The sequence below is a fragment of the Chrysochloris asiatica genome, unplaced genomic scaffold, assembly GCF_000296735.1.
Source record: "Chrysochloris asiatica unplaced genomic scaffold, ChrAsi1.0 scaffold00138, whole genome shotgun sequence".
Lineage (NCBI taxonomy): Eukaryota > Metazoa > Chordata > Mammalia > Afrosoricida > Chrysochloridae > Chrysochloris > Chrysochloris asiatica.
The window spans coordinates 3328901-3342521 of NW_006408656.1; the positions used below are offsets into that span (position 1 = coordinate 3328901).

The following is a 13621-nucleotide window of genomic DNA, read 5'->3' on the forward strand; positions in this document are numbered from 1 at the left end:
CCAGGCTCTAGTTGAAGACTCCCTGTTTCTCCTTAACCGCAGAACAGCATTCTGTCTTCAGGTTCAGACCACTGCTAAGGAACCCAAGCCTTTTATTGCCTCCTCCTTTAGTGCCCAGTCCTGTGCTCAGGACTACGTTTGGGCAGGGACCCTCTTTCTGTTCTTATTGTCACCTTTTCCAGCACAGGTCTCCACACAACCACCTGTCAATGTATGACAAAATAACAAACTACCCTCCCTCTGCCACCTGTGCCCCCCACCCTGGGCCTGCTGGGAGACAATGAGGCTGTGGGCTGGGAGGGTGGGACGAGAGCAGGCCTGGGCACTCTCTCCAGCAGCCCATTGCCCAATGCATCTTCTCTTACCACCTGCACAGCCCCAGGCCCTGGAGCCTTGGCTTACGACAGGGACCTGGGACAAACCTCACAGAACAGAGCCCCATTGATGGCGGTCACCAGGGCTGGGTGGGAGGAGAGCAAGCCAGCTACTGGGCGGTGGAGATGGCCCGTGGGAGCCCATATCATCCTGTTCCGAGGGAGGAGAGCCCGAGGGGGCAGAAGGTGGCATCCTGCCCCAGACAGTCTCGGCTGGCTCCTTAGAGTTCTAGGGTGCAGGTGACAGCTGGGTGCAGCCCCTCCCTCCCACTGGGGGAGGGGGCACTACCCTGGCCACAGGGCCCCTCCCTCACCTCCTGGGGCAATGGGGCAGGAGTGTCTGTGGAACCTAGGAGCCAGCCCAGTTGGGAAAAGATAAAAAGCCCATCAGTGGTTCTGTAGCTCACTGTGCTCCTTCCCAGCTCCAGCTCCCAGCTCGGCCTGCTTTGCGCCCCTCTGACAACCATGAGATCCTCTATGTCTCGGAAGACCTACTCCACCAAAGGGGGCTTCAGCTCCAACTCTGCCAGTGGAGGGGGTGGGTCTCGGACCCACACCAGCTTCAGCTCCATGACCATGTCCCGAAGCAGTGGCAGTGGCGGGGGGCTCCGCTGCAACCCCAGTAAAGGAGGCTTTGGCAGCCGGAGCCTGTATAACTTGGGAGGTAGCAAGAGCACCTGGGCCAATGTGGCCGGAGGAGCCTGCTCGGGACGGGTTATGGGGGGCTTTGGTGTCAGTGGAGGGGCCTATATGGGCCTGGGGGCAGGCAGGCAGACATTCGGGCCCACTTGCCCTCCTGGCGGGATCCAGGAGGTCACTGTCAACCAGAACCTACTGACCCCCCTCAACGTGGAGATAGATCCGGAGATCCAGCGAGTGCGCACCCAGGAGCGAGAGCAGATCAAGACACTCAACAACAAGTTTGCCTCCTTCATTGACAAGGTGGGCCTCTAGGAGAGGGATGGATGGGCAAAGCGGTTCTAGACTCATGTGTAATGCATGGAGGGTTGATGGGATAATTTCTGGAGTTCTGGCCTCAACCTGGGATCCCAAGTGGATGACGGGACATGACCTTCTGGGATTTAATGCAATTGCTCAGGTGAGTCTGCTTATGAGGATGGTAGTAGGTCAAGTTCATCTTGACCATGTTGAAATCTTTACTGGGGTCCTCATTAATATGGTGTGGCACTGTAGGGAAGCACTGTACTGCTAACCACAAGATTGGTGGTTCCAACCCTCTAGCCACTCCTTGGTGGTGGTTATGTGCCGTGGAGTCGATTCTGACTCATAGTGACCCTGTACAGGGTTTCCAAGGCTGTAAATCTTTATGGGAGCAGAAAGCCTTATCTTTCTCCCGTGGAGCAGCTGGTAGTTTCGAACTGCTGACCCTGAGGTTCGCAGCCCGATTCGTAACCACTACGCTACCAGAGAGCTCCTTAGCCACTCCTTGGGAACCCAAATACAGGGTCAGAACTGACTCCATGGCACTTAACAACAATCTCATTACTAAACAATGGATGGTCCTTATTATTCCTCTTAGTGAGTGGTCTTGGTTGCCTTTTGGCATTTTAAAGCTGCAAAATATATTGGAGGAGGCCTCAAAGGCAAAGATGTAATCAAGACCCAACAGAGTGGGTCCTAGGCGAAGTCACCTCTTTGCTGTTTAAATTTGTGGTGCTTTATCCAGGGATAAAGTACTGGACAGCAAGTTTGGTGTGAATCACAAGATTGGAAGTTCAAACTCACCAGCTACTCCTTGGAAACCCTGTACAGGGTTGCTATGAGTCAGAACCGACCTAACAGTTTTTTTTTTTTTTTTTTTAAATAACAACAACATTGCTTCTCCCTGTTTGATCTAGGAAGCTCAATTTGCGGTGGACCATGAGGAGCACATACCAGGTCACCATGACCTGGGGGTATAGAATCTAATCACTCCCTTCTTGGGAGTGCCCTGACTGCTTTCCTTGTCTCCTGGTTGACTAGGGCAGTTCTTGTACTGTTCTCCAGCATATCCTGACCCATTTTGTTGGTATTGTCCACCTTGGCCCTAAGTGCTCAGGCAGTGGGACCTGATGAGGAAGGTCTTGGCCAATGGTCATACCTTGGTTCATCGATGTGCACTTTCTTAAAGGACATTCTTGTCCCTTTTCTTATGTGACACCCACAGCAGTGGCGTGAGGAGTTAAGGTAAGTGATACTATGTTCACTTTTAAGAAGAGAAAATGGAAGTCTAGCAAGGTCAAGTGAGTTTTCCAGGGTCATGCAGGTACTTGGAGGCAGGGGTGAGACTGGGATCCAGGTTCCTGGACCCCACTGGGAATTGGGATACTGAACTCTGTGAACATGAGGCCTCCGCATGGTCCTTGGAACTAAGATATATTGTTACTGTTTATGACAGGTGCAATATTACTTAATGTTCCTGGATCTGTGACTGTGGGTGGGAGCCTGGGAGCCTGGCAGAGGTTGAAGCAAGCTGTTTCGCCTACCCTTCTCACCTTCTCCCCTAGTGACTTTTGTTTCTTTTGTGGGACAGTCTCACAGGTCATAAAAAGAAAACCCTTTCTCAGGCTCTCAGAATCAGGGCCTGGAAGCAGGCATCTGAAAGATTGACTGGTGACCATAACCCTGGCTGGGCAGAAAACCCCTGAGGGCTCCCTCTGAGGCTATAGAGGTGGGGTTTGGGGATTGGTATTAAAAACACACACACACACAAACAACTTTAAATTTATGGAAAAGTTGCAAGAATTGTACAACATTTTCCTGTGTACTTTTTTCATCAAGATCCATTGTTGACATTTTGCCATATTTGCTTTCTTTCTCTCTTTGTATCTGTCTCTCTCTGTGTGTATATAAATACATACACACACACATGTATATCTACTGTGTTGCTATTAAGTGCCATTGAGTTGGTTCTGATTCATAACGACCCTATATAGAGTCTCCAAGGAGCCGACTTTGCAGTTCAAACCAACCTTGCAGTCCAGCTCATTAACCCACAGCGCCACACCAGGACTCCATATATATATGATGGTGGTGGTAGTGGTTATGTGCCATGGAGTCAGTTCTGACTCATAGCAACCATGTAATAGTGTTTCCAAGGAGCGGCTGGTGAGTTTGAACCACCAAATTTATGGTTTAAACCAACCCTGTGGTCCAGTGCTTTATCCCACAGTGCCACACTTGTTGTTGTTGTTAAGTGCCATTGAGTTGATTCTGACCCATAGCGACCCTGCATAGGGTTTCCAAGGAGAAGCTGGTGAGCTTGAATCACACCCTTGCAGTTCAAACAACTTTGCAGTCTGACACATTAACCCACAGTGCCACACTAGGACTCCATATATTTATAGGTGTATGTGATTTGTGTGTGTATGGATTTGCATTTTAACAGTTGTTTCTGATGCAGGGCTAGGGTTCGGACACATTTCTCTAGTCCTTCTTACCCAGGACAGTGAGAAAGCCAGACCCGGAGAGAAGTGCCTTTACAAGATCACCGATTAGTAAATGGCTGAGCTGAGACTTTTACATTAACTAGCTCTTTAGAGCTCTTTTTCTGTTTGCGCTGCCGTTTCCAGAAAAACTTGTTCCTCTTAGAAAGGTTTAGGCCCTGCACTGGTCCTTTGATACTCTGCTCTATGACCAGTGATGACAATGGACTACTAATGGGAGGTGGTGGACCCCTGTCCTTGGCCTCTCTCACAGTTGGAAGATGGTGCCAGCTCATCTTTCTTGATCTGGTTCAGGTGCGCTTCCTGGAGCAGCAGAACAAGGTGCTGGAGACCAAGTGGGCTCTGCTGCAGGAGCAAGGCCAGAACACGGGCATCACCAAGAACAATTTGGAGCCCTTCTTTGAAAACTGCCTGAGCAACCTGCGGAGGCAACTGGACATCATCCAGGGCGAGCGGGGGAGGCTGGATTCGGAGCTGAGGAACATGCAGGATTTCTTTGAGGACTTCAAGAACAAGTGAGGGGAGCTGGACAGGCCTGGCCATCAGGGGTGGGTGGGGTTGGGGTCACAGGCAGAGATGTTTCCCTTAGGCACGCAGGTCCAGGGCTTACTGTCTCCTGAACTGTCAAGTTAATTTGTGGCTAATTCATAATTTTATTATAGAAAATGTGAACATCTATAGAAGTAGAGAGAGTAATATGACGAACACTTCTGTTCTCATCACACAGCTTTGATAACTATCAACTCACAGAAAACTCATTTTTCTGAATCTGTATCCCTACCCTCAGTATGGTGCTGTAGGATAAGTGCTAGACTGCTAACCACAGATCAGCAGTTCAAACCCACCAGCAGCTCCCTGTACAGGGTTGCCATGAGTTGGAACCGACTAGATGGCACTTAGTGACAACACTTCTGAAGTCCAAGTCATGTCATTCCATATTCATACACTTCATATGCATATTTAGATTTTATAATACCACAATCGCACCTAACACTTTAAATCATAAAAAGAGCTCAATATCATAAAATAGTCCATTTTGACTTTCCAATTGTCCCATAAATTAAAAAAATACAGTTTGTTTGAATCAAGATTCAGGTAAGGTTTATATACTCATCTGATGATATACCTATTTATAGTTTTAAGCCACAATTAAAAACAGAAAAACAAAACAAAATTTTCTCCACAATTTAACACTGGCAACAGCAACAGTTGGGGAGGAGTTAGTGTTTTAAAATGGCTCCTTGTTGAAAGTGAAGGCAAAGGTTAACCAGTGTTGACACATCTTCCTTCACATATGCTCTTGTGAAGCCTCCTCCAGGCTCTGATCTCAAAGGATGGCTGCTCTTTATTGCCATATTATTGCACATACCCAGTGCCCCTCTCCAGGAAGGCGGGGAGGAGAGACTGTTGAAATAAAGACAGTATCCAAAGTTCCTTCACTGGTTGACTGCATCCAAAAGCTGCATCCCAAAGGCAAGCTTGGCCTATCAGGACTTCCTTAAAGTTGAGTGGGTCCAATGTCTAAAAGGCAGAACTGGGCTGAACCTAGGTCTTTAGGTAGAGCAAACAATTTGCATTTGACTACTAACCTAGTCAGTTTGTCAGGCTTACTAATCTGTTTTCATAAAGATGACAGCTAAGAAAACTCTATGGAGCTGTTCCACTCTGGAGCACTTGAGGTTGCCATGAGTTGGAATAGACTCCATGGCAATGGATTTGTTTTGTTTTGTTTGTTTCATTTTGCTTTTTGTTTTTGTGGTTTGGGCTGAGTCAGGTCTGAGACTTTTCTGTGTAACAGGTATGAAGATGAAATCAATAGGCGTACTGCTGCAGAGAATGAGTTTGTGGTACTCAAGAAGGTAAGCAGGGCAGCAGGGGGTGGGGACAGGTGCTCCTTTGATTTCCAGGGTGCTGGGTTGACTCAGAGAAGTGAGGACGTTGGGTACTGAGCCATCTGTCCTGCTCTCTTCCTTGTCCCCAGGATGTGGATGCAGCATACTTGAGTCGAATGGATCTGCAGGCCAGAGTGAGCTCCTTGACTGATGAGGTTGACTTTCTGCACCACCTCTACGAAATGGTGAGATGCTCAATGGATGGGGTTAATTTGCATATATCTGTATACAATCTTGAGGTCTGATCTGAATTCATTAGTATAACTTAATTGGTAGAAGATTTTGACTCAATCTTTTTATTAATTATTAGTAATATCTTCTGTGGTGACGCTAAAGGAGAAGCACTGTACTGTAAATCACAAGGTTGGTGGTTCAAACTCACCAGCCACTTTGCAGGAGAAAGATGAGGAGACTTTTTACTCCTGCAAAGATTTATAGCCTCAGAAACCACATAGTCACTTCGAGTGGAAACTGACTGGATGACGTTTAATAACAACAGTAATAACTCCCATGCATCGAATGGTTATGATGAGCCAGACACTGGGCTAAGCTTTTTGCATATTGTTCTCAGTGTTCCTATTGATAATAGGCACTGCTGTGTAGGATAACCAATGGACTGCAAGCTCTTTTGGACCTCCAGGTCAGTGGTTCAAACTCATCAGCAATTCCTTGGAAACCTTATACAGGAACCGACTTGATGGTACTTAACAATAACAATTGCCTTAGATTAATTTGCCTGTGGTCACATAGTAAGAGGCAAAGCCAGAATTGAAAACTGGTTCTCCCAGACTCCAAAGTCTGATTCTTATCATTCTTATACTGCTCCCCTTCCTGCCCAGTTTGTAACGGAGTAAGGGATGAAGGAGCAGAGATAGGGGTTCTAGGTTGCAGCAGGAGGAAAGTTGTGTCCAGTAGGTATAGATAGAGTTTCTGAGAGTGGCTGGTGGGTTTGAACTGCAGACCTTGTAGTTAGCACATTTAGTTCAGTGCTTATCCTACAGTCCCACACCTTATTCCCCTCTCTTAAATTCTGGTCTCTTTTCTGTCAGGTCACGAGTTTCCACTCCCTTCCCCTCTCCTTTGAATGTTCAGGAATTTGCTTTCTTATTACCTGAGGCACATGTCTAATATTTCTTTCCTTTGCTATTACTTGCCCTTTTAACAAACATTTACAGAGTATCTTTCATGTGACAACAGAAAGACCAAGTCTCTGCCCTCGGGGGGCCTAGAGTCTGATGCTGGGTTGTTCTGGTGCTGTGAACAGGGACAAGGTGCTGAGGTACATGATCAGGCTGTGGCTGACTCTTCCTGGAAAGCTGGAGGATTCCCTAGGCGACTCCTTTAGAGTTGGACTAGGAAAGCTGGGTAGGCCTTCTAAAGGAGGTATAAGAAGAGCTGGATAGCCAGGGGCCCTGGCCTGTGCTGGGTCATGTTTCAAGATACATCAGAGAACTTTGTGTGTCTGGGGAACAGCAGATAGTTGATGGGCTGGTCACTGAGTGTATGAGGAGAAATCGGTGGTTAGATGGAAAGGGAGAGCAAACTAGGACCATTTCCTGTCAAAGTTACTCATCATCCATCAGAGGGGAGAAATGATGGCCAGACTAGCAGCTCCCTGTTCACCTCATCTACTTTGTCAGAGGCATGATGGTCAATATGGCACTTAGAAATTGATCCCCTGCTCTGGTTTGGCCAATCCAGATCTCCTTTGGAAATCTGGAGAGTGAAACACCCAACACTGGCATGTCTTGTCAGGAAAGCAACCTCTGATGCACCTGTCTGGCCTGGGGGTTTGTGGGGTCCAGTTCCTCCTTCTGTGATACACTTCAGCCTTTTACCTTCACTGAGATGTTCTGCATTATCTTTTGCACCTTGAGGTCCCCAGTTTCTAAGAAGAGACCACCAGTACCTACTGTCATCAAGCTGACTCTGACTCATGTGTCTCCCTGTGTCTCCGAGCACAACTGGGCTCCGTAGAGTTTTCAAAGGCTGATCTTTTGGAAGTAGATTACCAGGCCTTTCTTTCAAGGCATTCCTGGGAATCAACCTTTAACCTTTTGATTAGCCACAGAGTGGATTAACGATTTGCATCACCCAGGGATTCGTAAGCAGACACACTCCTTAGTTCACAGGACCTGTTGTTTTCCTCTTTTAATAGTTCTGTTTCTTTGGAAAGCCTGACCTTTCTCTCCCCTTGCTTTATGAAGACCGCTACCTCCTTGTCTTAAAGATTCCAAGTTGCTTTCCCTCAGGACCCCACGCTGGCATTGGTTTATAGAGGGGCCTTGAACTTAAGAGATATGGACAGGGTGTGAGAAAGAAGATAAAGTGGGGTGGTGAGAAAATGATTATCATCTGTAACAAATACAACTAATTGGAGAGAATGCTGAGTACAAAGGAAAAGCATTTAGTTAAGCGCTCACCTCGGCTATGTAAGGATCTCCTGAAGCCCCACAACAACAGTCCAAGGAAGGAAACTGAGGCATCATAATGCTTAACAACTACTTCAGTTACATTGCTAATACATTTCAAGGCTGGGAACTTGAACTTCGGATTGTCTGTCTCCAGAGTTCATTCCTAAACTGTGAATGCTTCAGTTTTTGCACTGTCTACCCACTCTGGGATCTGACTTCTTTCTGAATGCCAATCTTCTTTGCCAATCTTAATTAGTATGCATATTGGTTTTTGGTATTTTTCTCTCTCTTTTTATTTCTGTTGGAATGGGTTATGAGTTGGGCTGCTAATCTCAAGGTCAGCAGTTTGAATCCACCAGTTGCTCTGTGGGATAAAGATGAGGCTTTCTGCTCTGGTAAATCTTTCTAGCCTCGGATACCCAATACGAGGTCACTATGAATTGGAACTGACTCGACAGGTTGTAGCAGCAGCAGCATTTCTATTGAGTTGATGTTGTCTCAGGTTCTAGTGTCAGACTCTACATTTGAAACTGCCAACCTTGTGATTCAAACTGACCTTGTGGTCCAGGGCATTATCCTGCAGCGCCACACCAGGACTCTGTTTCCTAACTTGTAATCTCTTTTAGTTATTGTAAAAGGACATGTAATGAATTTGTACCTAACGCAGTGTCTGGAACTAAAGAATGTGGGAGTTATTATTATTATATCTGTATTTATGGTCACTTTGGAGTCTCGATGTGGCACTGTAGAATAAGCACTGGACCTCAAGGTTGGTTTGAACCTCAAGGTCGGCTGTTCAAATTCACCAGCCATTCCTTGGAAACGTTATACAGGGTCACTATGAGTTGGAATCAACTCAACGGCATTTAAAAACAACAACATGATCGCTTTGGCTACATTGAAAGACCAAAGCATGTGAAATACTGGACATAAGTGCAGAATACAGAACATATTGGCTCTTAAAGGGAAGATTCTTTATCCATTGGGGAGCCTCTGAAGAGTATTGAGTGGATGAGTGATTTGATCAGAGCTGGCTTTTGGGGAAATCTGTTGGCAATCCAGGGCAAGAAGGACATGGGAGAGACAGAACAGAGCCCAACTGGGGGCTGACAGAGTCAGGGCCTAGTGATGGGGCTATCCCCAAGGTCAGGGCAGAGACCCTGGGTTCCCAGTCACATAACCTATCTGTCACAGGATTTAAAAACTCCTGCTTATGTGTTCTAGAGATGATATTTCTAGACCCATTTTCTAATAAGTCCTAGAAACACAAGAAAGGGTTAAAGAACATCATGGTAGGCTATACATATTCTAGAAGGATCCACTTGGGCTTTGTCCTTAACTCTCCGGGTTCTAGTCTGGGCCCCACCCATGTGACTTGACCTTGGGTGTGTTACTCCTATTCTCTGAGCCCCTTCCCTCATTGGCAGGAATGACAATACCTCCCTTTAGGAGCACTGTGAACGGTGGTGCAGGGGAGGGGAGAGTGCCGCTGGAATCTGGCCCACACTCAGCTCCACACACCTTGTCTCCTCTAAGAGGTTCCTCTTCCCAATTTGCACAAAAGCGTCCCATGGGCCAGCTGGGTCCCTGCTTGCTTTGCAGGGTATGCTGAGGATTAAGGGGGTTATGCATGTGCTAGCACAGTGCCTGGGCCCTAGCTGTGTGTAATAAGAGTACACACCCTTTCCCCTTTAATCTCTCAGGAGGCTGCAAATCCACAAAGTGAAATGAAGTCTAGAAAGATAAAAACCACATTTCACAACTGGGGAGACTGAGGCTTTTCCTTTTAGGGTGGAGCCTGGAGAAGAGCACAGGGCTCCTGATGCCACCTGGGGATGCTTGTCCTCCACTCTCTATGGCAGGTGCACAGATGGCTGTGATTCTGTTTCTGCAGGAGCTGAGCCAAGTGCAGACCCACGTGTCTGACACCAACGTGGTCCTGTCCATGGACAACAACCGAAATCTGGACCTGGACAGCATCATTGCTGAAGTCAAGGCCCAGTATGAGCTGATTGCCCAGAGGAGCCGGGCTGAGGCCGAGGCCTGGTACCAGACCAAGGTGAGGAGAATGACTGGTTCAGGAATTGGGGCCAGGACTGAACACGGACCTTTTGCATTGTGAGAAGCCTTGAGGGTGGCCTTTGGGGTCAGGGCTTATGCATGTGTCCCAGGATCTATCTGCTATCTCATGGTCTTTGTTTTGGTCTCCAGTATGAGGAACTGCAGGTGACAGCTGGCAAGCATGGGGACAGCCTCCGGGACACCAAGAATGAGATCACTGAGCTGACCCGTACTGTTCAGAGGCTGCAGAGTGAGGCAGATGCAGTCAAGAAGCAGGTGCACCTCGGATGGAGGGCTTGGGCTCAGGCTTAGTGGCTAAAGCATGAAGGAGGATTCTTTCTTTTTCTTTTTTTTTTGTCATTCTGAGGGGTGAGAGCTATCTTTCTGATGGATGAGACACACTTAAATGCTGAGACATCCAGACCAACACGCTCCTTTTACAGGGGCAAAAGGCCCACAGAGAGGGTTCTAGACTTGGGAGAGCAGGTGGGATGACCTCGTCCAAGGAGATGGAGCCATCTCCAGGAGGTCAGACCAGGAGGCTGAGATGCATCTAAGGCTAACAAGGTTGGGATAAAGGGATGAGGATGGTGGTGCCTGGCTTGAGGGCAGAGTGACGGATGGGATGTTGCCAAAGGGGATTTCCAACACCTCGCATCCCTTGAGCAGTGCCAGCAGCTGCAGACTGCCATCGCAGACGCAGAGCAGCGTGGAGAGCTGGCGCTCAAGGATGCTCAGAAAAAGCTTGGAGACCTGGATATGGCCCTGCATCAGGCCAAGGAGGACATGGCACGACTGCTGCGTGACTACCAGGAGCTGCTGAATGTCAAGCTGGCTCTGGATGTGGAGATTGCCACCTACCGTACCCTGCTGGAGGGCGAGGAGAGCCGGTGGGTGCTCCTTCTTTCCCCAACGGAGAGGGCTTTCCTGTGCTGGTAAAATAGCCTATGTGGTCTAATGTGGGGGAGGCCAGACTCCTAATTCACCACCTGAGAGCGATCTCCCTCTCATGTCCATGGCCCTTGCCTCTGCCTGTTCTTCTTTTTGATGGGCACAATCATCCCACTCTTACCCTGCATGGCCCCTGGCAACCAGATCCCACTACCTGTGGAAGCTTTGACCCTAGGAGGCACAAACTGTGTCTGCTCAACTATTAACCTAAAGGTCAGCAGTTTGAGCCGCCCACCCAGTAGCACCATGGAAGACAGGTCTGTCTGGTGATAAGATTGTGGCCAACAAAACCCTATGAAGAATTTCTATTCTGTAACACATGGGTTACTAAAAGTTGGAATCAACACAACAACTTGGAGTTGTTGTTGGTGTTTGTCTTTGAAGAACACGAGAGATGGAGACAAATTCACAGCTCTTAGTGGTGGAGGCTGTTTCCCTTTGAGCAGGGACAGTAGCCCTAGCCTGCAGGGAGAATGGTGTGTGTGGGGGCCCAGGTATCTTGACCTGCTGGCTTCTTTGCTTCCCCGACAGCCTTAGGACCTGGTGGAAGAGCCATGAGTTAAGCACAGACACATCTATTTTTTTTTTTTCCCCTCAGTTGTGATGAAAATATATACTACAAAATTTTCCATCTTAGCCATCCTAAGTATATATTTTAGTGACATTAATTGCACTCACATATTGTGCATTTATTATTTTTTAATTCCAAGATGTTTTCATCACCCCAAACAGAACTCAGTACCCATTAAGCAATGACTCCCCGTTGCCCTTCCTCCTATGTTGTGTAGTGCAGATGGTCAATGTGCTCGGCTGATAACTGAAAGGTTGGAGGTTTGAGTCCACCCAGAGATGCCTGAGAAGAAAAGCCTGGAAATTTACTTCTGAAAAATCAGCCACTGGAAACCCTCGGGAGTACAATTCTACTCTGACATACATAGGGTTACCTTGAGTCGGAATGGACTCAAAGGCACCTGGTGCTGCCCCCTGCTCCCAATCTCTGATCACCACTAACAACTTTTGTCTCTATGTATTTGCATATTCTTGATGCTTCCTATAAGTGGAACGATGCATTGATCATTTTGTGTCTGGCTTACTTCACATAATGGTTCCCAGGTCGTAGAATATATCAGAACTCCATCTCTCTTTATGGATGAATGATGCTCCATTGGATGTATGGACCACACCATACATGCACACTTCCCATCCTCTCCTTGTCTCACCATCTGGACCTTGGCTCTTGAGAGCTGATTTACTGAGCTGGCTCAGTGTAAAGATAGAGGAAAAGAGAGGGATTTTACTTGGGTTCTTGGGAACACTGACCCTCTCTTGGCCTTTATTTCTCCCCAGGATGTCTGGAGAATGTCAGAGTGCCCTTAGCATTTGTGAGTATTCTGCCTCCCAACCCCCGCCCTGCCCCTGCCTGGCTCTAGTCCTCTGCTCAGTTCATTCAACCGGTTATTGACCTCAAGCACACTCCCCTTCATGGGTGATCCTGGGGCAGGTTCAGGGGGTCCCTGTCCCCTGTTTCCCTTGGCTCCACTGCCTGGTTCCATTTCCTGCCCTGCCGGCTCCTGGGTGGTGTCTGATCCTCTCTGGGCATAGCTGCCCTGCCTAACCCAGACCCTTTGCCTTGCAGCTGTGTCTGGCAACTCCACCACTGTGAGCGGAGGCGGCTCAGCTGGCATCGGGTGTGGCATCTCCCGGGGTGGGGGAGGCATCAAAGGTGGCTTAAGTACCAGTGGGGGCTATAGCTCTTCCAAGGGGGGAGTCACTTCCGGGGGCACCTCCATCCTGCGGAAGACCACCACGGTCAAGACATCCCACCGGAGGTATTAGCTGTTGAGGCTTGCTGGGCCCCTGCAAACCTCTTCCTGCCCCATTCACCCACCTCAACTACCCTCTGTACTCACCCTCCTTATGAGCAGCAACAACCAGAGGACCAAAGATCTCCTGTGTTTGCATACCAGGTGATTTGCTTGTGATTTGCATTTGGGGAAGGGCTCAAATCTGTTCAGGTTTTCTCCTTGGTTCTGTGATGGGATGGGAGGGGAGGTTAAAGTCACCAGCTTGAGTGATGTGTGTCATGATTAGGGGATCCCTTTAGACCAGTGAAAAGAGGCTGGATTGCTCAGGCCATCTTGGCATCCTCACTAACTTGACTCATCTGCTCTGAGCTCAGGACAGGTGGAGGGAAGAGAGAGGAATGTTTGGGATGGTCCTCCAAAGGCCTTCAACTTCCCCAGCCTCCCACCACACCCCACCCTGAATCTACCCACACCCCACTCCTCTGTCTGCACCTGTGTCTCAATAAACAGCAACTACAGCTAGCTCTCTGTGGCTCCAGAGTCTGTCCTGCCCAGGGAATTGGCATTGTGTTAAGTGACTGACTCCTTGATCGTAGAGGCAGTAATAATCAACTCCCACTATGTCCCAACCACCATGCCAAATAAGCTTACTGCCTTCAACCACTCTAAGCCCCAAAC

General features: G+C 48.2%; 1 protein-coding gene across 1 annotated transcript; it reads left to right on the forward strand.

The window, feature by feature from the left end:
- The first annotated feature begins 839 nt into the window (after nt 1-839).
- KRT79 (keratin 79) lies at nt 840-12974 on the forward strand. Its single transcript, XM_006869992.1, has 9 exons — nt 840-1316; nt 4115-4335; nt 5619-5679; nt 5802-5897; nt 10021-10185; nt 10338-10463; nt 10857-11077; nt 12486-12520; nt 12775-12974. The coding sequence occupies exons 1-9, from the start codon at nt 840-842 to the stop codon at nt 12972-12974; spliced, it is 1602 nt and encodes a 533-aa protein (XP_006870054.1).
- The last annotated feature ends 647 nt before the right edge of the window (nt 12975-13621 follow it).